The following is a 26,768-nucleotide window of genomic DNA, read 5'->3' on the forward strand; positions in this document are numbered from 1 at the left end:
TATTCCTATACAAGGAGAAAATATCCGAGTACATTTTACCGCGTCACTTCAATTGTATTGTCATATCTTTTCACTCCCAGGAAAAATGATTGAATTTAGACTTAAAATTACCGTGTGACCATTAAAATGCACCTGAAGGAAACAATCATTTTTTCCTGGGAATTAAAAGAAATGACAGTGTGTTCAGCTATGAGGCCACGCAGTAAAATTTACTTTAATATATTCTTCGTGTACTCGAATCGTTCATTCAGTAATTATTAGACATTTTTCTTTCATAATTTTTAGTTAAAATATGTAAGCTGATTTTCTCTTGTGAGTTTTTAGTTTTTGTTTAATTTTGATACATATGTGGAAAAATTTGATCGATCATTGTTTTATATGTGAAATTAAAGTTGGGGAAACGTTCTATATCGTTATAGTATTTATCTTACTCTCAATTAAACGTTGCACAGAGTGGAGTAATTTTGAGAAGACGATTGATTAACGAGAAAAATTTAAAAACCATGTAGTGTCTTTCAAAAGTTATGTATATATACCTAAGTAGGTTTTATAGCCTATTAACGATAATTTTCGGTTTCCCTCTTTTATTATGAGGAAAGTGTTCGATTTGGAAAGAGTGAGGGATAAAAAAGCACAGGAGTAAACAGGTGTCGTACGTATTCTTGGCACAAGTGTCGATTTTAAGTACAGTGCCAAACCAAAGCATTTCACTTTACGGGTAATGGGCCATTAGCGCAGTAAAGAGTCTCATAATCATATACAATTTGCTCGATATGTTCTCTCGTAATTATGCGGATTATGCGTAGCTACGTAAGAAAATAAGCGCTGCGCACGACGTCGTAAATTACTGCTAGGCTGTCGTGTGCGAAAAAGACAAAAAATAGCCACTTTTTCGAAAGCTTTTCTTCGCCTAATTGCATACATGTATCACAATTCATATAAAAGCTGCAGTGTAATAACTCGTATCTTCCAATGTGCAAAAATAAATACATATGCACTGTACGAGAAGCATGGAAGAGGAAATTTGAAATAACGTCATAGTGTCGTCGCTCTATATTTATTCGACAAGAATTATTTAGCAGAATTTTAAAGAGAAGCTTATTTCTCTTGGGTGCTGGAGTTGGTGCTGGAGCCAGCACACGGACACGAGTAAAGGAACAAGGCGGTATATGTGTGTACCTATATAAAAAAAAAGTTTAGAGAGTTAGGTAACTTAATCCTCTTACGAGGATTTCGAGCTAGAGAATTAACCTTGAAATAAAATCTATTCGTTGGAAAGTTGTTTGGTTTGGTTCGGTAAAGGGTTTCGGACGATTTCTTCGCAATGCTCATCTATGGGTAAACGTGCCAATAAACAGTCGAAAGCGGAAGATAATTCGTGTAGAGCAGGAACTGGCACTTGGCTGCAGGAAGAACCCTTCGGCCACGAAACTGGCGCCATAAATGGCAATTACCTAGACAGGTATAAATAAGGGTCAACTACAGGATTGCCCTGCACTTTGGGATCCCTCGTAAACACACATACACACATATATATATATATACTCTAGAGAGACTCTAGACTCTACTGCTTCTTACCCCTTTCACTGAAAAATTCCTATACCGTTTCTTAGACATTTCTCTACCTGCTCGATCCGCGTCTTTATTTTCACCAAACAAATTTTACGTCGCTCATTTTTTACGATATTCACCCTAATTTATTATTTAGCCCTTATTCTTTGCTAAAATCCTATTGCGCAATCTGACAGAAACAAGTTTTTCCACTAACTCGAGTCAACCGACCGTTCTCCATTGTTCTTTGCCAACAATTTTGAACATTATTATCGCGACAAAACTTTGTACTTTTTTCACGAGTCTTATTAGCATTGGGTTTTTTGGAAGCTCAATGATTCAATTTATATAAAGCGCTTTGAAAGAATTCGATACTCGTTTAAGTATTTTTGTATATATTTTGAAAAAAGAATAAATAAAATATCGCAATGAATTTGCAAATGAATTGAGAACAATATTCGATGCTGATTAGTATTTTTGTATATTCTGAATGAGTGAGAGAAATACAAAAATCCACCGATTACTTAAATTTGCAGCTTTATCGAGGAAAAATCAAAATGCTCTTAAGATATTTGTCTATATTTTCAAAAAAAAAAAAAAAGAAGGGAGAAGAAAAAGAAAAGGAATGTTTTTAGCACATCCCGGACGTCTCCTAGACGCGTGCATGTCGTATAAAAGAAAGGAAAGACGGAAGGAAGGAGGAGAATGGAGGGGGAGGGGGGGGGGGGATTGTGCTGGTTTTTATGAAATCCCCTCATTGACGCTCTCTCGCGGCCTTTGCAGACCCACCGGCCCCGTGCGTGGGAAGGGTTTTATCATGCAAGGGGGCACTGGGAGGAAGCCACGAATAAAGACAGAGAGAAAACTGAGAAATAATGCGAGGAGCCTGGACAAAAAGCGAGAAAGACCCGTGTGCCGAACAATGGACTAGCAAAGGGAAAAGAGGGCATGCACCGAAGAAAGTTTTCTCTAATAACGAACCAACTATATATATATAGGTGCATCTGTAGCGATATATATATATATAAAAGAACATCTCGACGTTCAAACTCGACGAAGGAAATATTTTTCAAAGGTCCCTCGTATCGTTCTCCTCCTCGCTCTTAATATTTCGCTTCTATATAAAAACAATTAACGCATGCACTTAATTTATAAAATTGTCAAGAATTTATTCTTGCAAATTACGATATTTTTAGAGCTTTTGGATGTGTGTGTAGTATATGTGTGTCGAGAGAGCTTTTTAGGATGAATGAAGCGGAAGGGAGGGATGAAGCTATATACAGAGAGGGAAGAGGAGCTATGAGCGGGATGAAGATGGAAAGGGGTCGAATCGGTTGGCGCACGAAGGTGCAGGTTACACGCTTTGATAACGAGTCTTATCGTATGAAAGCACCGTGGCCTACTTATACTCGGTGTACGCACTTGCACACACACACACACATGGACGGCCAAAGTGGACTCTCGGTTTACTTGGCAGCTCGCGGGATCAGGCAGGCGGATGGCGGATGGCGGACCATCGTTGCTGCGTTCCTATACGTCGCTATCGCGTATACAAGCACGCGCAAGAACGTGCGTCTTTGCCTTCACTCCGACATTACGCAATCTAACATTTTTTTCCAATTACTCCCCGGAGATATCGCTCTCGATAACGAGTCTCTGCTTTGTGCTCTCCCCTTTCTTCGCCATTAAACTCACCTTTCAATTTCGTATATGTGTACCGATAGACATGCCTAGATTATATATATGTATAGAGAGTTAGAGAGAGAGTGAAAATATTTGTGCTAATGTGTCCCGATAACCCCCGTGATTGCGAGACTCGCAACGTCCAACTTATTATCTCACCTTTAAATAATTGACTAATATAACGAGCCGGGAATGCCATTCTGTTTCTCTCTTTTTCGCTCAACAGGCTTGCTCTATATTGTGTGTATATAGATACAGGTTCTCTGTGCAATATACTTCGTGGTCGCTTAATTATTGCCAACAGGAAAATTTCAGACAGTGTATAGATAAGTTTCAGAGAAATTGTTTTGTATGGTTATTTTTAAATGTAAATAATTCTTATTTGTGTCAAATATTCTTAGAACAGCTTGATGAATAATAGAAAAAACTTGGAATTAATACATTTTTAATCATCGACGACGAGATAACTGAAATGTTCGATTTTCTTATTATATATTCATCGGTCGCGTTGTGTGCTTTAAAAGATCATTGAATTTAGTTCTTATGGATTATTATGCTGCGTGGAGGTTTTGAAGCAATGAGTTGTAAATTGCATTGTGGCAAACAATTTCAGAGCTAATTGTCTGAATAAATATTTTAAAATTTAAATAATTCTTAGAACAACTTAACGAATAGGAAAAAAGGCTTGAAATTAGCACATTTTTAATTATCGACATCAAGGAAACTAAAATGTTTCAGTTACTCATATATATATATATATATATATCGTTCGCACAGTGTGATTCGAAAAATCATTGAGAATGATTTTTAGGGTTTACGATGGAGCGGGTATAAATTTTGAAGTAGTGCGCTATAAATTGCATTGTTCAGTGGCGTTGGGGGTTTGAGAAGGAGGGAAAGTATGGAGGATCGATTAATTGGTTATTAGAGCAATCGATCCAGACTCGTGCCAGCTGCTCTCACGTGCAGGACGCATAGACGGTGTAGGATAATTGTGACGCACGTGTACGTATATTACGTGCACTGCTTTTATAGCGTACACTCGTGAGCGTTAATCTCTTACGAAATTGGGTCGGCCAGAAATTGAAGCAACCGTTCAGCGAAGCTTTCCTAGCGAGCTACTTTTCAGGTATATATATATATATATATATATATACGCACATCGAGCATCGGTGATAAGGTCTTCTCGAGGGAAGGAGGGGGGGGGGGGGGGAGCTGATGCTTATCACTCTCACGTATCGAGGAGCCACCGTTGAGCAATTTTCCACGCGATGCTTGGATTCAACCAAACCGCTCGATTTCACCGTCAAATAAATCCCGCTTTTTTCGCTATTCGATCTTTGGTCCCATTTGCCAATTAAATTTCTCAAACCTGTGCTATTTATAGCCTAAAAGTTAAGACAGCCCTAACCTAATGCGATTGCAAAAGTCAACAGTGATAACTCAACATTCCTTTCATTCGATTTTACAACTTTTATTAATTTTATTCTTTGCCATCGTTTCTCTATATCGATATATTCATGATTTTCATGTGGAACGTTAAATTTTCACCATAAGCGTGTTTCTATTCTCGTCCTTGTGTAAAATTTGTTTCTCTGCAATTTTCCTCGCTGCAAATGTAAAGTGCATTTTTTTTCTGCTAGGGCAAAAACACGTCGCAAGCCTCGTCGAGGAATAAGGCAAAGTGCACGGTGTCCCCGGTGCAGTGCCCTGCGGTGGTTATTTTGCGCGGGGGGGGGGGGGGGGGTGCACGAGGATAAATCGAGTCTCGCGTGATTTAGACGCGATCTTAATTAAAGTATTGGTTAATTTAAGGCGAAGCTCGCTTTCGGTTTCTTGGACAAGGCTACGGCTCCGTCGCTTTCCACTCGACGAATTTCAAGTATACGGTCGACGCTGTATTTTGTCAACGACTTTATCTTTATTGCACTTTGAAGATCGAAGATGGGACCGGATGCATCGAGAGGGGGACAAAGATTTTTCGTGAAAATTGGACCGGACAAAGCGGAAGCGCTTTTCCACTCTCGTGAAAAGGATCGAGCGTGGAACAAAAAAAGGGTTGCGTTTGGTGAAGCAGCAATCGACATTCAACCTTGAAGGCAATATGTAGGAGAAACGGACACAGATACCGCAGAACCATCTAAGACAGAAACGCCGTAAAATGTAGCCTCGGCCAACTTAGACATGGCCATAAACGACGTTTGTGGCAGTCGACTCGCGAGGAGCGACGCGACGGAAGGAGAGGAGAGAACATCGCCTATCTCTCTCCTTCTCCGTACGAGTGCAAAAAGGGGGGAGAAGAAACGAAACAGTGAAAATCGCCGAAATATTAAAGCATCGATTAAAAATACGAACCTTTGAAACGGATCTATTAGAAAAGAATCATTTTTCAGGAAAATAATAGCAAAGTTACACAAGTGTTAAGGAGAGGAAGAAAAAAATACAGTGAAAACTGTCGATAAATAAAACTTCCACTACAATAAAGGCAAACACAATTATAAAACACGCTTATTTTATATATTTTATTTTAGAAAATAATTATGCAATTATAATTAATGTTTTTCCTCGCGAGAAATATTAACGAGAGCAGAGAGCTAAAACTGTGAAAATCGTGGAAAAAAAGGAGAACCTTTGAGAAGGAAGAAATTAATTTTTTATCGAGAAAATAATCACTCGATTATAATTAATTTATTATTGCGCGATAAATTGGTTGGTGAAAAATAAAAGCAGAGAGAAGCGCGCGCGTTACAACGTTATTCCGGAGCGAGAGATAATTTTAGTGGCGCGCGATAAAATTATCGGTTCGCGCGGGATCGCGGCGAAAAGAAGAGTCGATTGCGATTGTCGAAGAAAGAGGGCCGCGGCTGGAGGAGCGCGCCGCGCGCCTACAATATCGTAGGTCAGTGACGTTCTGCGAAAGCGTCGAGAAGCCGCGGGACGAGTCGTAAAAGCGAGTTTGAAAGGGGATTTTCGGCGAGGATACCGGAAGCAGCAGCAACAGCGGCTCATGCTCGAGGACCGAGAACCGAGAACCCTTTTTTTTCGAGCCCGGCGAAACCACGACTGCGCGCGGTATTACGGACGTTTACGAGGTCCTTTACGAGCGTCTCCCTCGAAATTATTTGCCCCGTTACCGGTCACAATGCCCAGATTATGACAGTTTTTACGCACGCGCAACCCTCTTTCACTCTGGACATCGGTCCATTTTTTTCTTCGCCCGTCTCTTCAAAGTCGTAGACCGTGGTTGTGTGCACGCGCGCACGAGAGAGAGAGAGAGAGAGAGAGAGAGAGAGAGAGAGAGAGAGAGGAGGTTTGAGGAAGTGGCCAGGAGGCCCCGCTGGCATTCGCCTCCAACTTTTTTTTTCCTCCCGTAGGAACCGAGCAATCGTACGCACGCCCAACGTTCTCCTCCATCCGAAACGATCCCCCCCCCCCCCTCCCTCTCCCCTTGCTTTTCGCTTTTTCTTGTATTTTTTCCATCCAGGCCGCAGCCAGTCGAGACGCAAGGACCTGCAGCGCGTTTCTCTTCTCCTTGAGGGGATTAGAAATTGGCCTTCGACTGGCACTCATGGTCGTCCAAGGGTCGCCTTTGCGAAAAAAGACTTGCATGAGGGGGGGAGGTTGTTGCACAGGATCGTTTCGCGAGCTAGAAATCGTGCCAGTGAAATCGGACTTTGACGGATCGAAGCTTTTGCGAACAAGGACTGCGAGAAGTCATGTATGTAATATTGTCGCGGCAGCTTCGACTCTAAATCTCTTTACGAGCGAGGTTCTACTCGTAGAGTTTCCCCTTGTATATATGTACTATATACTGTGCTTCGTGACACTGCATCGTAAAACTCTATTCTTTTTCTCTCATCTTTTCCTTTTCCTCCCTTATGATACCGCATGTTGTACCGACCTTTGAGATATCCGGTTAAGAATTTAGTTGGTTAAACATATATTAATGATTTTTTTCAAGTAGAAATCTGTCGAGTTGATACCGAGGCGGGAGACGAGTCTATTTGCGCGGATTAGGAATTGGTGGGAGAAATGGGAGCAAGGTTCGGAAAATTAGGAAGACACTGCTGAGGTACAAGAAATGGCTCCGAGCCATACCATTTGGCCAACCAACTGATTTTGCAAAATAGACCCGCCGAATTTGTTCCATCTTTTGGATCATTTCCCTATTCAGAGGAATATCGGTCGCTACCTGTACTATATGTATGTATATGTATACCATCCTAGCCAACGGTCTAAGAATAGGAGAGAATCAGAGTTAATTCGCAGAGCTTTAAATATAGAGCCTCGAATTAGCGAGTGTATATAGCAGTCACAATGATATTTTATAAGAGCGTAAAATTAGAAAGTACGCGAGGCGAATTTGGCCTGAATTTAGCGAGTAAAAGTCTGGATAAAATTGAGAATGGAAATTGTCATAAAGAATATTGCGTAGTCGAGGACGTTTACTCGAGCGTGACAAGAGAAGGAGAGAAGGAGAGTACAGCTTGTATACGTTTCCTCGTGAGCACTTCCTACGCGGAAAGAAGGAGAACAGGAAGGCATCTTCTTTCTTGCACCGTGAGGTTTGCACCTTCGCTAAGTAAGTAAAGTGTGAGCGAAGCAAGTAAGAGCACAACGCTGCAGCTTTCCCAATGGTGCTCTCGCTCACTTACATTATAGCTGTCGTCCAAGCATCGGCGCACGACGCAACGAGCGTTTGCTTGCTTTACTTTCAATTTCATTTCGTCGACGCTCTCGAGTCGAGTCGCCCGGTTCGCCGCCGCGCCAGTTTTATTGCGCAATCCCCGAGGAGAGCCGAGCAAAACCGAGCCGGGCCGAGTCGACTCCAGCGTGGCGAAATAATCCCCCCCCCCTCCCTTCTTCACTCCTGCCACTTCTCCAGACACGCTACAGCTACAGACTCACACAGATACGCGTCTACCCATTACCACTATTTTCACCCATATCTTTCCTTTCCCAACACAAAAACCCAGCATCACTCGTCGTCTCTTCCCTCGTTTTACCCCTAATCGACCCACAATCCTATTCACACTCTCTTCTCCTTCACCTGACGTTACACGTACTCGTTAACCTGCTATTCCGTCACTTTTGGAATAACACATTTTTATCAGCCTGCAAATTCGATTAAAAATTAGACGAAACCTCTCAACCATTCCAGACAAATTCGATTTCGAAAGTTGGCTGAGAATAGGTTTCTTAAAATTACGAAAGATTCTGCTGCAAGGAACAGTCAATGTTTTATTCGAGAGGTATATGCTATATACAATTTATATTATACAGCGAGAAAGGAGAGGAGAGAGCATCTCCAGAAACTTGAAGAAACGTTTCCTGGCCTACTTTCGAAAGTATGGTTCGTATGGTTCCCGTGCTGGTTGCTTCTTCGTTACACGCCGTAGTACACGCGACAAATTGTCACGGAAGCGACTGCAGCGCCATCTCAGCATCTGTTGCTCGCATAGGTGACTCCGTTAGGTTATAACACGCTCTTCTACAAAATCGTTCCGTCTGCCTCAATAATAATCGTTCGAGAGACTCGCCCGTAACACGTGCTACTAGAGTACACTGGTGGGGGTAACGTGCTACGTAATAGTGCTGAATAGCGTTAGTGCAAGGAAACGGAATAATGGGTAATTCAATTGAATCTCGCTTAACCTATCAGCGCGCTGTTTCGGGTCAAAGGATGAAGGCATCGCGAGCGAAATTGATTAGAGCTAGCGTGAGATATCGCGATGACGCTCGGAGTGGGCGAGAGAAAAATCAGCGAGAATTTCCTGCTTTCCAAGAGCTCCAGCCTTCGCAGTGCGAGTGACACAATTTTCAGGCTGATCGGGACAGAGAAACAAGGTTAATTCTGTCCGGACGCAACGGCGCGGCGCGGCGTGCCACGGTGGAGAAGTGTCGAGGCTCTCTCGCGCGGTTAAACGCTAACCAGCCAGCAGCAGCTTCTTCTTCGAACGACGCATTTAGAAGCGTTGCTCTCGTTTCAACTCGAGAGATGTTAAGGTCGAACCTCTCTTCTCTCTTTCTCTGTGTGTGTGCCAGAGCTAAATAAATATACTCGTACTATTTAGTCTATTATATCTATCCCTATCCCGTGCTCTACCTATGCAAATTAATTCACGCAGCAACAACAACATTGCACCAACGGTTTGTATACACCTGATTCGCTCGAGAGCTGCAGTGTTCCTTCGTTATGTTCTGTAATCAAAGTGACACCAGCGATTAACCTTTGACCTCTGCTGGAGATATCTTCATACGATTCTAACCTCCAAACGTTAAAAACTAATTCTTTCGATTTATTCCGCAAGTTTTTTCTTGGTCTTGCAAGCGATTGATCGACGCGCCATGAAAGAAGCAGAATTGCGAGTGATGTGTCTCTTGGAGAGAAAACGATTGGGTGTACATACTAGTGGCTTTCTCGCTCAATAGCTAAAAGTGTCTGATTACGTAAACAATAATAACGAATGCAAACCTAATAAAACTCAGGAGAGATAATGTTTATTGCGTCGTGTCTCGTTGATGATCCTTTCGGAAGCATATGGCTTATAAACAGCTATCAATGCCAACCTCATTTCTATGCTATCTAAAAATAGGTGGCAGTCGTCGAGTATTAATTGTATTCGCAAAGAACGTGACTATATTCTCTTTCTCTCTCGCGCTCGGTGATAACTATTGGCGCTGTGCAATTGTCACGTCTCTTCCACTTTCGCGACTGTATCAGCGATAAAGAACTTCGGGGAGTCTCTGAAACATCTCCGCGTGCTATTAGACGAACGCTGGAATTTTTCTCGCTCCGTCCTTCGAGAACTTTTAACGCCTTCGGAAAACACTTGACGATCTTGGGAGGGAAAACTGTAGCGGCAAAAGAACCGAGGCGCACAAAGCGAAGAGCGTGTAATAAAACGGCCCATGCGACATTTTCTAATAAAACGCATGGCCACCAAACGTTTACGATGCCATTTTTGCGGCCATTTTTCTTCCCTACTTTTACTCTCGCAATGTTTTATCCATACAGGAAAACCCTCTTTGCGCAATATTCATTTCGCTAGTTATTGTATAATTAATAAATCAACGTTTTTATGAAAATTATACGATCCTTCTTTATTCGCCACATATAATATTCATATCCCATATCCAGGAGATAAACAATAAAAAATACTTATACCCCGAATTGGGGGATTTTCAGAGGGTCGAACGAGGAGATCGCAACCGGACTATAATTTCTTCCAGCTCGGCCACCATTTCCTATATAGATTTCCTAATGTCGAGTCATTCTTCGCGAACGTTGCCTGGGAAAGTGTAAAATGATTTGGAAAATAGAAAATGAGTCATCGAAGCGGGTTGGGCTGGAAGTGGTAGTGAAGGGCCGAGGAGAAGGGGGAGTGAGAGGGGGTAGTAGTGGTGAATAGTTAAAGCGACGACGAGTGGAATTGCGACACGAGCCTCGTCGCAAGATTCAATAAATTCTAGCCGCGGCGTTGCGAAGCGTGGAAGACGAGGGAAATAAAGAAAGTGGAGCAAAGGGCAGCTAACGGATAATAAATGAAGATTGAGCGAGCGTAGTTTGTTCAATGTTATCTACGGGCCAATCATAGTTGGCTCTGAGGTTTACAAAGAGGCCTGTCATCATTCGCGCGGCGCGGGAAGATATTTTCTTCGGGCGATGCACATTTCCGGGGGCGGTCGAAGGTAGCGGAGAGGGAGGGGAGGGGGGTGGGGGTGATCCTTGCCCCTCAAAAGGGCAGGTCGCCGCGGTCACGACTCGACGACGGGGAAAGGGCCGTACGTTTTCCCTCCGCCTTCTACATCCACCCACGCATGTCACGGTTCCCTTTCGCAATTCTTTCTCTCTCTCTCTCTTTCTCTCTCTCTCTCTCTCCACGTCCCGTAGCGTAGCTTCGCTGTCGCAACTTGTATATATAAACGCGACAACGCTAACCATGCGAGCTAACCTGATTGTGCTACGTAAGCACGTTTTACACACGCCACTACTTCTCTCTCTCTCTAAACTACCCATAACCCCAACTACGAAGTAAAAATACGTAAAATCTGAACTATCGGCCCCTCCGATTTTTCCACACTGTACCTTCCTAAAAATGTCGAAAATAGGACGCTCGCCTTTTGCTTGGTCATTTTTAAGCGGCTACAGTCGATCGACGATGACAAAATGATCCCACCTGTGGAACTATTATTATCCATTAGCTATTATACTTTACAAATTTACGTGCAAAATTTTCCTTAATTCCTTCTCACTGATTTTCTTTGATTTCTGCTTGAGATTCTGTTTTTCCCCCTTTTTTTGTAGCAGCGTGTAATTTACATACTGTATACGAGAGAAGTATCATGAATAAAAGAAATTTATTAGCGTACATGAATCTGAGATTCCGAGTGTGTCTGGTGTACTTTGTGTAGGCGTGGGTAATATTGTTTGATATTGGCAATGTTATTTATGAGGAAAACATAATACAGTGATAGCAGGAAACGGAAGAAGAAAATAAGACACTTTATATAACTAGTTTACATTTATTTATATATTTGACTCGTACAGTTTTATACTTTATTAATTGAACAATCCATCGGTCGTTCCAGGAAGTCTTTGATGACTTTTTAGAATAATTATTATTCTTCAAATGGTTTAATATCGAATCGCCGCAGGAAGCGAAATTCGATGGAAGTTGAGTGATCGATTGTATTTCGTTGATAGTTCCAACTGCTCGTATCGTTATATTTACCAAAGCAATTAATGAAGAGGCTTGATGCGTAAATTTGTATGAAAACCAGAGGAAACCAGTGTTATTTATCGTTGTATACGAGGCAAGTGTCAATATCTGGGTGTATATCGGCGATAAGCGCGACCTTAGGGCCGATTTTCAGAGATACTCGGAGGGGGACTCTCTCGGTCCTTTTCTCGACGCCGTCGACCTATTTTTCGAACAAGTCGAGCACAATTGTCGCGTAGCGAGCGCTCTATAGAAGCGTGCACGCACGCGTATATTTATAGACGAAGATGGAAGGTCGCGAAGAAAGCGCGCGCGACTAGACCAGACCAGCCAGCGATTCGTTTCGACATCGCTTCCGGCGCTGACCCATTTCGTCCTCGACTCTTTTCGACACAGCTATGACCCACTTAGTTGCGTTACTCGCGCTTCGTAACCGATAATACCGAACCAACCACGCACTTTTCTCCCCATCGATATCTCGTCGTCAGCCCCAAAAATCTTCCCACCACATTGCCAAAAACCAACAAATTCTCTCTTCGCCCATTTACACGCTTGCTCTCGTCACCCCTCCCCCCCCCCCCCCTTAAACAATTAAACACTTTTCATCGAGGGTGATCGTCGAATAATAAAACCACTTTGTACTATATGACAAAAAAGTAAGAAATCTTTATTTCCTGCATTATTTGATTTCATTAAAGTTTCCATGGATATATACGATCGCTCGTTAAACTTAATATATAAAAGCTAATTTGATTTGGTATCGTGGAAAATAAACAGAGCTAGAAATTTCTTATCTCTCTCTCTCTCTCACTCTTTCGATGATCTCAAGTAGCCTTTCAAGTTTATTGCGACTAATGAACAAGAACGGAGACTTTTCTTCGCCGGGGAATTTTGTTTTTTTATCAAATTTCTGGGGTATTGTTTGCAAGATTGAGATAAGTCGCGGCGTTTCGAGAAAAGTGATTTAGGACAGGTTTGATTACCGAGGTTTCGTAACAGATAGATCTGTATCGTTGATTTTCCAAGAGGAGAAACCAATAGGAGCGCGCGAAAAGTTTTTCTCCGTTGCAATAATAATGAAGTTGGTCGGAAACGATAATCGAAGAAACTCTTTAGCGAGAATTCCAATAAGTAAATATACCACCTTTCGCTCGCGCCTCGCACGCTCGACGATCCTTCGGTCTTGACGGAAATTTTTCGAAAACGCCATAACCGAAGAAACTCTTTTGCAGAAATTCGAATGAGTAAACATTCCGCGATTGGTTTGCGTGCACGCGCGCGCGCGCGCGCCTGTATACAAACACTTGGAAATGAAAGCATATAATTTTACGGATTTGCGTGCATGCTCACGCACACCAAGCTGAGCTTGGTCAGTCAGTCACGATAACACTTTACCGTGCTGTCAGAGAGAGGGAGAGGGAGAGAGAGAGAGAGGGAAAGTGGTAGGTTGCCTCTCTCTCTCTCCCTGGGCACCACCACCATGAACGCGACTCCGCGACCTATTTCCGTTAGCAACCGTGAGGCACGCACTTGCACGGCCACGCTCACGCATAATGCTGCACGCTCCTCCACGACAAAAGCCGAGACTCCCGTAAAATGTCGAAATTCAAGCAAATAATCCTAGCTCGATTCTCAAACAATTACGATTCTCCACTTTAGCGCGCAATTGCCAGTACTTTATATAAATACAAGCTGCGGTACTCGAAATAATTGAGAGGAAACTATATATGTATATATACGAATTATCAATTTCTTTCCACCTGTGTTTCGTTTGATTCTCGTATCTAAAAACGAAATAATATCCACTCCTCTGCAGGAGACATCGATAGGGGTTGCTGCATGAATTTTAAATGACGCCGCTTCGCTTTGGTCTACCATGATAATGAGCTCTTTTTGCGACTGACTAATGAAACGCGTAAATTATTCACGATAATAACAACATCCGAAAGTTGTTACATAAGTATACATTATGGTATATAGACTTGCTACACGATATGGAAGGAATCGTAAGGTTTTATCATTTTAATGACGATTTTCACCACGTGCAAAATGTTCGGTCTTCCTCATTTATCTTTATCTATATACACTACTTTCTAGTATCTGTTACGTGACCGCTTATACTGTTAAGCTTCTTGTCACATGCTGGATGTGTAACAATGACGTTAGACTAATTTCTTATGCGCACACGTGCTACTCTACTACACCGTTTTTTTTTCTTATCGCTCTGCCACTTTGTTCTTCGAAGAAAACTCGTTTGATTCTCCTAATAAAGCACAAACTATCGCCGGAAAATGTTCCATTGCGAAATCCTATATCATTTATCGGCGCAGTTTCTTCCCTCCCATTTTTCGTTTCTACAAACCGACTCAATGCCGAACAATTTTAATTTACACGTTTACTTAAATTTCCATTTATGTTGCGTTATTATTGACACCAATATTCAGGGACACGGAGAAATGTAAAACTGTAGGAAATATACGATTGGAAACTAACAATGTTGCGATAGCAACGAGTGGCTTTTTTTTTTCAAAAATAAAATAGATGACCGAGATAAAAATTATCGTTCTGTGTGCGCGAAGGACAAAAACATTTTTATCCACGTTCGAGCAGCATAGTAGCAGTTGGACAATTTACAACTGTTGTTATACATGAAAAAAGCGCAAGTGCTCGAGTAATTAATAATACGCGTGAACCGCGGTTTGGAAATAAAATCTAATTAGGTATAGCACTGTCGCGTATATATTGGCGTAAAAGATGTCAGTGCCTCGACGGCAAGTAATTATTTAAAAAGCCGAAACACCAGCGTGTCTCTCGATCCCTCGTTTTGGCAATCTCGTCACGCTATGCTTTCTTTCTCGTTCGAAATACCTAAAAAAACATGTGTAAATAGCATTGCACTATTTACACGCATCCTTACGCGTGGGAATACTTTCGTAACTCTTTTTTAGGACTAAATCCTTCCTTGGGTAGACGGTTTGGGTCGAAAGAGGTGATTTTTGAATGGTGACAAGTGTGCGTGCGACCAAGGCTTCTTTCCACTCCTCGACTCCTCCACAGTGTTCACCCTTTTCTTCGTCGCGTCGACCCGAGAAAAGCGCCCGGTACGGAGGGATGCTTCGAGTGCAGGGGCGCAGCATTGTTGGCCACAGGATTCGTACCACTGACCTTGTTTTCTCCCAAGAAGCCAAGAAAGATTTGCGAATGTCAACCTGAGTCGATCCCGTAACGGATCATACGACTCGAAAGGAAGGAAACGGGGGGTCCAGCATCTCTTCTCAAGGGTAAAAGGTCCGAGAGAGAAATGCAAATCGGCCGTAAATCAGGGTGAGGCGCGTGGCAGTGACGGGAACCGTTTCGAGGGCCGTTATGCACCAAAGCCCCTGCTATGTGACTACGGCTCTACGACTTCTTTCCACGGTAGGGGGTTAATTGTGTTTGGGCCAAACAGGTATCCGGAGCGAATCGAGTTGCAAACCTCCTCGCTCTTGCCAAACAAACCTTCCTTCCTTCCTACTACGAACGCTCGACCGATCCAAAGTCTTAACTGCAAATACACGGAAATCCTGAAACCTCCGTCGCGAGACTTTATCAGAACCGTGCATGCGTGATCTCGGAGAGGAGTAAAGAAAAATGACGATTTTTGGCCTCTCCAATGATGTTTGACTTGTGCACAGCCCGATTTCTCGCGAACAAATATTGAGTTTGGTAAGCATTTTGTTGATTCTGTTTCTGGGTTGGTATAGCTTTGCGAATGTCTGGAGAGCAATTATTGGAACGGTGGGTCTCGGTGAAATATTGAAAGCAGCGTGACGGGTAGAATTGCGTAATGGCAGATCAAAGGGAAAGAAAGGACTGCTGGAGCGAGGAGGAGAGCGAGCGAGCCAGCGCTAGAGAGAGAAAGGTTGCACGACGAATATGGCACTTTTGCCTTTTGTATTTGAATTCGTAGAGAGAGAGAGAGAGAGAGAGAGAGTGGACGGAGAAGGCATGAATGGCCGTGGATCGAGCAGTCGCGGTGGCAACCGAGAAGAGAAGCATCTCATCCGAATAGCCACTTTATACGCAGCAAAGCGGAGAAGAGACTCGCGAAAGTTTATTTATAACGCTCGAGAAGTAGCAACGTAGCGAACGAGCGAGCGAGCAGACTGACTCTGCGAGCGCAAACACTCGCACACACCATCGTATGTACACACGAACGCACGTGGTTGGTCGGGGTCTCTTTCTCTCTCTCGCTCGCTCGGATCTACCTACATTTCCCAGGCAGGCTCTCGACAGCTTTCTTCTGACATAACCGAACGAAGGCGCGGGCTGTCGTTATGCAATTCGAGAAAGTGCCCGCCTTACTTTACGTATAGCCTATAGTAAACTGTGAGATGGTATATACGGGCTGGGGCTACCTTACCCCTTCCTCGAACTCGAACCAACAAGTTCCCAGAGAAAAGGAAAACCTGGAGAAAGACCCGCGAGAGAGTCCGATGAAGTAATAGAAGCACCGTACTATTACGCGCTCGAGAGAGGCCTTTAATGATGTAATTTCTCGCTTTTCGGTTTACCAATAAAACCGGGTCAAAGCTAATTCGGTCCAACGTTAGAAAGTTTCCGACCCTCCCAAAGAAATGGACGAACGTTTCAGACTGAAATTCGCAGGAAATTTTATCTTCGAACGGAAATATTATTTGTACAGGAAAATATAGAAAAAAAAAAAATACTCGAGTCTATTCAATCAAGAACGAGCACACTATATCCTCTTTGTTTACATCTCGCGAGTTTAGGCCCGAGCGACGGCTCTGTATGCAAGCTCGTTGCACAGGCGTCCTTCTCTTGTATTTACTCGAACTCTAGAATTTAACCTCCGGATCGCCGTTGATTTTACACGGAAAATTGGGTCTTTATATTCGTGAAAAATGTTGGTTTGTAGTAACGGGTCGCTCGGTTGATATATAGCGAGTTTTCTAAGATTCGAAAAGAAGCTTTACCGGTACAGTGCAGAGATTCAGAAAGTCTGATATGATAATTGAAGCAAAATTCAAATTCTCCAGTTTGCTACACAAACGTAGTTTCTTTTAGAAATTAAAAGACAGAAATGCTACGCGCTCACCTTTCACGTTTAAAATGGAATCGGGAGGAAAGGTCTTTGTAGGATTTTCTACGTGTACATACTATAGAGATATTTGCCGTGGTATGCCGATCTATACCAACCATACATAAACACGTCAAGTTTTCTATTCGAAATGCAGCTGCGCCCACTACCGTGCAGCTTTTTATCCGCGACCAAAATACCATTCCTGCTCTCTCCATCGAAATACGAAAAGCGTACTGCACGGCCGAAGGAAGATGTATACGTAGAAAAGTACGGCGAATCTATCAGAAAGTCGGACGACTTCCGATGGGTTTTGTTGTTATCGGAGAGCTCGAAGAAATTTCTTTATCGAGTGCAGCGCGTCGTTGCTCCTGGCCAATTGCGTAAGGATCGAAGGTGTGCGTCGCGCGCGATATATATATTAAATGGCGATTCGGAAAGCGAGAGTAGCTCAACGCGAACACATGCACATAATTATACGTACGTATTACGAAGTTACGGTTTTCGCTGGTGCGCGCGCGTATGGACGTAAAAGCGCACAAGGGCCTTCTCTGTGCGAGCACACGTTACAATGTAAGAGTTTGCGAATGGTGAAAGTGAACAGTGCTTTCGCCCGCGGGAGAGTTTGTCGAGTCTCGGTCTCCTTTAAACGCATGTATTACACGCTTACGTCACGAGCGCTCACGAACGAAGCCACGACGACACGTTCATTCAGGCATCTCGAAAGCACCACTAGTAAACACACGGAACGCGTATCCCTCCCCCTCCCCCCCTTACCTTTTTTTCTTCCCGAGTTATATTTACAGAGTTCCGCTTCGGTCCAAGTCTATCATTAGAGAGGATACCTCGAACCGAACCTACCACCAAAGAGACAATTACGATAAATGCGTGATTTAGAGCTGGCTGACAAGCTCGACACGCCAGTGTCAGCGTCTCAGCCTGCAGTTGCTCCACGAGACACCGCGAGATGTCTCGTAATGTGCACAATGAACGATCTCCAGCTCGCTCCGCTGACGAAATGCGCAGCCTCGATCTCGATCTTGCGCTTAGCAAATTAAGCGCTCCGCGACGCGCGCTACCAAAGACGTTTCCCTCGAGAGTTTTACATCCAACGGAAACCTAAAATCCCTGTGACTCGCTGGATTATGGCTGAGCGGTCGCTCGTACCGCTGCCCGGTGCTTTTCATCGATTTTCTCGCTCGCCGTTTCTCGGCAGTCCAGTAGTGGACAGCGGCGTCGCGTTACGCTACACTGCTGTCCTAACCCTTCCAACTAAGCTGGTGGAAGAACACAAGCGTGGATAGCAGAAACGTTTCGCAAAGCCTTCTGCGGTTCTGCCTACAACGCCGCGCGTACACTCTCGTAACGGGCGATCGGCTAAACGTTTACCGGTCTTAGAAAGTGAATGCTACGCTCTTTTTTCCTTTACGGCGATGACAATTTGGAAATCGCATCGACCCGTTGCCATAGACGCTTTCGTTCCACTGGGAGCCCAAGGTCGAGCGTTAGTCGTCTCTCTCCGAGGAATCTCTCTCGATCTCTCGCCTTTCGCGGCGCTCTCGAAAATCATATTCGACGGAATTCGATTGGAATCGTTGAAATTGCTGCCATGCTGCGGCCGTAGTAAAGTCTATTCAAGGCGCGACGAGCAGACGGCACCGCCGTGTTTCGATGGAATCGTCTACCGCTTTGCAAGAGTTTTGCGATATCATATACTGACTGCAGTGGCTTCGGGCTCTGGCTGCTTCACTGCTCACGACCACGACTCACGGGGCTAGCTCGCAGCTGCACGCAATTGCGTACGCGGTTGACACGCTTCGATGTACTTCGCGGTGCGTGCAGGTGCTCGTTCAAGCGGCTTCTACCTCGCAACCGTCGGATATAGCGTGAAACAGTACTCCTGGCCTTGAAAATTTACCATCCAACCTCAATCCAAGCCGGAATTCCTTCCTCCATCAAATGTATTTCGCAATATACGTCTGGTCTAACCTAACCGCAACAATTGAACGGTGAAAGTGACAAAGGGTCCGAGCGTCAAAAATCAAAAGTCCAGAGAGATATCAATATTTTTGTTACATTTATTTAAAAAGATAATACACTTGCAACATCAATAACATTCACCGTTCTTTTATCTTGTAAATATTCGTCCGAGAACTTTTTGCCACTATAATCAGAGATATGCTTTGTGAAATGTACATCTTTTTCTTACACTGGAATGTATTTTTTTTAAAAACCAGTTGACGCAACTTTGCTTCGTTCTACGTAAACCATTGTTGTTGCTGGAGGAACTAGAGCTATTGCGAAACGTTGTACACTTGTCATTGAAATATTTTAATTCGATAATTAGACTTTTTTCGAGTGTTGCCTACGGTGAAAAGTTTGAATATGTTCCTTAGTGATTCGAGTCACGCTACGCTACTGGACGTGCAGGATGGGTTATTGAGAATATATATATATATATATAGAGAGAGAGAGAGACGCATAAGAGTTATATTACATCCAAATGGCGATTTCACGTATATTTTCGCCGCGTGTCACCGCCACGCAGCATTGCTCCAAGTCGGAATATTAGGCAATCTAACGCGTCCAAGGCTAGCCGAGCCTTGAGCCGCCTTTCCAAGTGTTTCACTAAACTGGCCATTCGCTCAATTGCGACTAACCGAGTGACAGTAGACATCGGAATTTCATTTTCCTTAACAATTTGCCTCTGCCATTTCAACGCTCGATCAAAGTCTCCATTACTCTCTATTATGTACTTGGATCGAATCATTCTTTGGACAAAAAAATCTTCGCTCTCTTACCATGGAACGACGAGATCCGAACAGACTCTGATACCGAATTCGGACACGTTTCGATAATCGGACAGTCCGATGGATAAAATGTATAGGAGTACCTCGCGTTACACACTGCAGCGCTATTTGGATACTGCGAATATCTTGCGAATGATCCAAGCCCGATTAACGTGGTTTTTCAACGTCGACACGATGATGGACGTGGAAAAGCATCGATTACTCGGAAAGTCGGGCAAGATCGTTGCTAATTTTTTTGTCCATTGTAAAATGTTTGCTCGTCGCATTACCCCTTGGCGGGTATAGAATCGTTCTTGGTGGTACCAGAGGAACCAGTTTTTCCGAGTCTTCGCTTAAAGACCGGTCGACTCATACGCCAGTTTTAGCGACCTAAGAAGCCCGATTGTTTTACGCCGAGTAACTGGAAAGCACGATAATCGCTACTTCGGACGAGAATGCGACAGGAGCCGAGATCTTTCAGCCTGATATCCGTCAGGAACGCTCAATATTTATGGTTTTCGCGTCAAAGAAATAATTGTATTCTTTTTGGGTCGTACCATAATTGATGGAATCGATCGCCATTCGAGCACAAATTTATCATTTTTATTAAATATAGACATTTGGGTATTCGTACGATTCCTCCAATTCGATCCTGCGACTCTAAAAGTAGTTTAGCTTTGAAATCATCTAGCCCTCTATGCACGTAACGCTGTAGGATAAAACCTTGGATGTCGGGTACAAGTGACCAAGACAGACCCGGAAACTACTGATATTTCATAAGACCTTTCATTAATTTCACCCTCTGTTTGATAATGCCATGGTGCTACTTTTATAGGTATTAGTCAATAAAAGATTGTGAACGTCCATGTTTTTTTTGGTTTAATATACTTTAATAATGGTTATTGATGTAGTATCTGATTGCAAATCTTGAATATGTTTAAAGTTTTTTATAGAAAATTGGCATGTGCAAGGTATAAGTACAGAAATAATTCACTTAATTGACTATTTATTTAAGACTAATTTCGCATATTAAAAGTTAAATCGTTTTATTTTGTGAGTGTATGGTGAGTGTAAATAAGATATTGGACGTGTTGAGAAGGTGAATAAAGCTGGACGGTAAATTTTACAACTAGTTAAAAAATAATATGCTCTTTCGAATGTATAACTTTTCATGGACTTAAGATGATAAGTTGTTGTATAAATATACCACTAAAGCATACAAGTAACAGCGTTATTGTAAAAAATTCAATAGTTAATTGTAAATTAATATAAATATACAGGGTGTCCCACGAACAATGGCCATGCCAATAATACCATCGAATAGGGGACAAAAATCTAAGTAAAAAAGTTGTAAAAAACTTTTTTGCTAGCACCTTTGGTTAAAAAGTTATTTACAATTAAAGATTATCGATGACAGTAGCCTTTCTTAAAGAGGAAGATTGTTTTGGTCGCATTATAAGGCCAGAAAACCTAAGATTCTTTGAATTAAAATACTATAAGAAAAACACAAAGCCAAACATCCACTTGAGCCTATGGTGTGCTTATGTTTTGATTGTTTTTATGGTGCTCGCATTCGAAACTGCCGATCGGTTTTCAACCACTTCAATAAGCTCAAGTGGATGTTTGGCTTTGTGTTTTTCTTAGTATTCTAATTCACAGAATCTTTCTGGCCTTATAATGCGACCAAAACAATCTACCTCTTTAAGAAAGGCTACTTTAATCGATAATCTTTAATTACAAATAACTTTTTAACCAAAGGTGCTAACAAAAATGTTTTTACAACTTTTTTACTTAGATTTTTGTCCCCTATCCGATGGTATTATTGGCATGGTCATGATTCGTGAAACACCCTGTATATAGACTATAAGGTGATTCAAAGAAGTTGAAGAGAGTGCTCCAAATTTCTTGAATGAGTTTATGAAAGGTGCATAGCGTGAAAAACAAGTTAATTTTCAATGTCCGTTAAAATGGTGTACCCGGTTTTAAACCGACCTCCGAGTAAAGACCGGATTATGCAATGCTTTTCCAGTTTGAGATTATTTATATTTGATGTTTTGTAAATAATCAAAAAGAAAAGATTGCTCGAAATAAAAATGATTCGACTTTACATTATCTCAAAGCGTTCATAAATTATAAGCCTTTATCCTCATTAGAGGCCCAATTTTATCCTAATTTCCCCCATAATAGATTTCTCGATTGGAATGTTGGACAATCGACTCGACGATTAAAAGTGTAATTTGTATGTTTATGGCATGGAGTGTATAGGGGTATAAAGCTCGATATCTCTGGAATAGAAAAAAAGGAAAGGACGGTGTACTTGTATCGTTAATCGTCCGTTCTTCCAACGGCTTTTAGCAAAACAATATATGTATAATTAAGTACTTACCGACTTTTCATAATTTTTTATTCGATCCACCGCGATACCGGACTATTTGTTCCGAACTAAACAAACACGTCGGGCACCGAGCGTCCCGTGCACGAATTACGTAAGGCTCGCACTTTCGTTCGGCGCCTCCCGTGCTGTTTTAAACCGTTCAAAGTGGTCGACCTAAACTCGAGCCATGAATAATATTATCCATTTATTCGTCACTTTCCTATTCGTCCAATTCCTCGGCTACTCCTCCCGCGTGCGGCGGTGAGAATTTGCGAAACAAATTCCTCATAAGTCAAATTTTCTATCCGCCAAACTCACTCGTTTCTATCGGGATGAAATATCGCTGGATATACCCTTCTCGAGTCGGTATTACTTAATAATCCATGGCTAATTCGCCAGGAGCGATTGACTCGGAGAGAGTTACGTGGCAAGATAGAATAATATGGCTGCGGAATTTGGAGAAAAGCTATATAATAATTCGTTTGCAAGAGCCTCGTTGCTCCGTTATATATCATGCACTTGCGAAAAGGAGCCTCGGAGCGGGCTAACTGACATTGGCCAGAAAAAAGAAACGTTTGCTCTTTCTTGTAGCTATATATATATATATATATACATATATACAAATATACGTATAGCTCCATCGTGGTCACCACTGATGGGTATTGCCATCATCATCATCGCGTATACGAAGCAGCGACGTTGCGACAGGCATCTATTTTGACAGATGGAAAGTAGCGTCTTGCTCCAACTCGACATATGGCATTAACGTGACTTCCGGTAATAGTTTCCTTCGACCGTTCTTTATTGTATAACTTTTTCAACGAACATCCATGCAACCAAACGCTATCGATCCTTCGGCACTAAGAAAGAAAACTGCCTCTTATATTCTTTATACTTTCGCCAATAAGTTTATTGTCGAATCATCGATATAAATACGAAATTTCCCCAGCAATTGTGATATATATATATATATATATATATATATATATGCAGTGACAAGGAGAATTGCGTCATTCTTATGCTCGGTACAATCGAGAGCATAATTTTTATAATTAGCCTCACCTATAACAAATTGACCCGGACTGTGTAACGATCGCTTGTGAATGGAAAGTTCACGGCGGTTATGTATTAGCTGCTGAACCTTTCGGTGTGTATATATATATATATATATATATAGAGAGAGAGAGAGAGAGAGAGAGACTCCGCAGAGGCACGGGTGGATTAAATTGTAGAATTTGTCAATGAAGCGAATTGGCGGGAACCGGGAATTAAAGTGATTGTTTCGCCAGTGCCTCGAGCAATTATTGCAGGAATAATTGTATAAAAATAGGCAGTACGCGATTGGGGATCCTGCATTCTGTCTCTGATAGGAGAGTGGATCGAGCTGCACGATGAAACGTCGTCGCACGGTACACGGGCTTTACGCTTCGTAACAATGCTCCAACTTTCTCCGTCACTTTCATTTTCGTTGGTCGGTTGGTCGGCTCTTTCGCTTCTCTCTCGGTTGGATTAGGAAATAGCGCGTGCCCCCCTCCCATGCCCCTCGCAACGCTTCTGGCAGCCGGCGGGTTCCCGCGATTTTAGAAAGGGTCTCTCTCCTATACCGCGCCGCGCGCACACACACACGCTACAAATACGCGCTTGGTACCTTTGGAGAACGCTGGAGAACGCGCGTCGAGACCGACCGACTTACCTACAATGTGCTTTGTCCTTACACCTCCAATGCTTTTCTTATTTGCAATCCTGCTCCTTTTGAACAATCAACCTCCCTTCTCTTCCCCTCTTCTTTTATTTATCAATCGATTTTTCTCCTTTATATATATATATATGTATTACTGGCCTCGTTAATCAAAATGCCCTAATTCTTGCGCAGGTAAGACTAAATATGGCAGATTTATGTTGATTCGGTAATTTTGCGCAAGCGATAAAATAGATTAAAAATTCTTTAGGGTTACCTGTGCTGTGTACTTGTATACACAAGTTGAAATTTAAAAGAATATATAAATAGAACGTTTGGGGTTTAAGGACATTTGGAAGTGGAGCGTGTAGAAAGGAAAATGAAACAAAGATTTGAATTTTGTTAACACGTATATTTCACTTTCCGTTGAAAAATAATGCCGTAAATCGTCGTAGGAAATAATAAAATCTGCACAAATCAACTTACTCGGCGCACCACTGTTATTATTCGCTACAGGTATTTACACAGTGCCATGGAATCTCGTATCCACTCGTGGGACTTTGGGGTTTCAAGCCGAAACGGTGGGATTCCAGCACCCAGCTCATGCTTCAGGATTTTTGTGCCGCGAGCGAGGGGGCGCTCGCGACGGGAGAAGGAGACAGAAGTATACATATAATATATCATATTTATATAATATAATAAATATAGAGAGAAGGCGTGGAGACAAGGCGCGAGTCCACGCAAAAATCGACAGCGAAAAAGTAAGTGCAGCACTAGCCTACCCTGTTCCTCCATTAAAAAACATTAAGGAATACGAATATTAGAGATATACATCATACTGTCGACGATTCGATTACAAATAAACGAGCTTTGCAGTTAATATTAGCGATCAATAGTTAGTGTTTAAATAGTAGTATATCGATAGCGGAAATTACGTTCATGAGATAATAGTTTTTTTACGAGTTGAATTTTCTTTTTTGGATTTCATGGTCGTATATCGGGAAGGGTGGGGAAGATAGGGAGGAGGGTTGGGGGGGGGGGGTACAAAATAGCGTATGATCGTAATCAGGAACATGCGACATTTAAACATTTATAATACATTGAAGAAACCGTCGCGTTCGCCAATGTCATAATTCCCAGCATGAATAACGATCATCGATTCTCAAGTTTAAATCATTGGACTGACGATGACGATGCGCGCTGCTGCGATTATGCTCGAGTAAACGATACATGAACCTAAAGTATAGAAAATTACATATGTATAATAGTATTAAAAGGAACTGTGGTGCTTACTTGTACAAGTAGTACGTATTTCATCGAAATCCTTCTTTATAATATTTACACGCTCGCTTCAGCTCCGTCCTTTTGCAATCCGAAGAGAAGACATATATATATATATATATATATAGCCTCCGCGATAGGAGACTCTAGCAAGGTTCCATCCTCGCGATGGAAATAATTGCAAAAATTTTTCACGCTCGCTAGTATCACAAGACACGGATATTGAAAATGACTTTCGCATCGTAGCTGTGACTGTGTTGGTGTACGTATAGCTCGACCGCCCATTTACGCAACAGTGTGTTCCACCGAAGGTCAGATACGACAATAGGATTCTTAAGCGTTCCGAGCTTTGCTTTTGCTCTCTCCGTCGTTCCGGTCACGATTATCCACGGTTTCGTAATCGTGATTGTTAATGAATAATAAATAACGAGCGAGGTCTGGCGCAGTCGTAAATAGGATCCGCTAAAAGAGGACTTTGCTATGTAGTCTGCAATATTCTACGAGGCTCGACGTTAAATTCAATTGGTGTCGAGGAAGAGGCGTCCTCGCGTCCTCGCGTCCTCGCGTCGTTGCAGCACGTTGCTATTGAGAGGCGAGGCAACTTCGCATCGAGGAAAAAAATCAATCTCTCCCTCTTTCTCCCTTTCGATGACTCTTTTCAGCGCGAAGCACACTTTGCACTCTCTTCTAGCTCTCTTACCCTACCGACCGACCACGACCGAACGCCACACGCACACACACACACACACACACACACAGACGGACGTCTTTCACCAGCGGTGTCCTACTCGGGTATTACGTATTCACGGTGTACATTAGCGAAGACTCACTTAGCAATGTGCGCTTTAAATTGTTTAACTACTATGGACGGATGTATCCGTACGAATCCCTCATTGTTGGTTCATTCGCTCGCGATAATAGCTCTGCTGGAGAGTAGCGATCGTGGAGAAGTCGCGCGCGTTCCCCTTTACTCCCCGCGAGAGTGAATGTAAACAAATTTCAAAAGTCCCCCCTCCCCCCTCTCGAAACGCGACGCAGCTCGAGCCGAAATTCTGCGATTCCGCGAATGGCCAGTGGTTCTTATTGATCGAATTGTCGAGAAGAGGACTCGCTTGCTCGCTTTTATACACGTTCATACGTTCCTTGCGAATGGACAAGGAGAGACGCAGGAGGTTCATCGAGATTCTCGCGGATCGTGGGAAAAGGAGTCTCGTGGTTTTATTTTATTTTGCAGTTTTTTTTTCTTTTCAGCGAGAACCAAACGCAGGAGGTTTTGTATCATGGTACACGAGGAGAGCATCGCGGCTTCTTAGATGAAACCACCCAACGCATCGTGAAAGTCTTGAAGATAAGCGAGTAGTTGTGGCATGGTGGGTCGATCCCTGGACAAGCCGAGCCAGCAAACCGCCATGACAGCGAACAACTCATCCGGGCAAGGTCGTGGTTGGGCCAATCGATATCCATCGCGAAGACAGGCCATCATCTCGAACGGGTCCACTTCGACGTAAGGCTGCTGACCGAGCGTCGCGAGTTCCCACAGGAATACACCGAAGGACCACTGCGTAACACGGAAATTCCAAATAACTCCAATGTGATTCACCTGCACCTA

The 26,768-nt window shown here is 42.8% G+C and overlaps 1 protein-coding gene across 1 annotated transcript in view; it reads right to left on the reverse strand.

Moving 5' to 3' along the window:
* Window positions 1–24,293: 24,293 nt before the first annotated feature.
* Window positions 24,294–26,768, reverse strand: part of LOC136786200 (tyrosine-protein kinase Dnt-like) — a 70,618-nt gene continuing 68,143 nt past the window's right edge. Inside the window, exon 9 of the mRNA XM_066747785.1 lies at window positions 24,294–26,717. Coding sequence (XP_066603882.1) covers window positions 26,469–26,717 — 249 coding nt within the window. The 3' untranslated portion in view covers window positions 24,294–26,468. The remainder of the gene's footprint in view (window positions 26,718–26,768) is intronic.

This window comes from Prorops nasuta, unplaced genomic scaffold, assembly GCF_024137725.1.
Source record: "Prorops nasuta isolate Cenicafe-Biocafe unplaced genomic scaffold, Cenicafe_Pnas_1.2 PNAS00003, whole genome shotgun sequence".
Taxonomy (NCBI): Eukaryota; Metazoa; Arthropoda; class Insecta; order Hymenoptera; family Bethylidae; genus Prorops; species Prorops nasuta.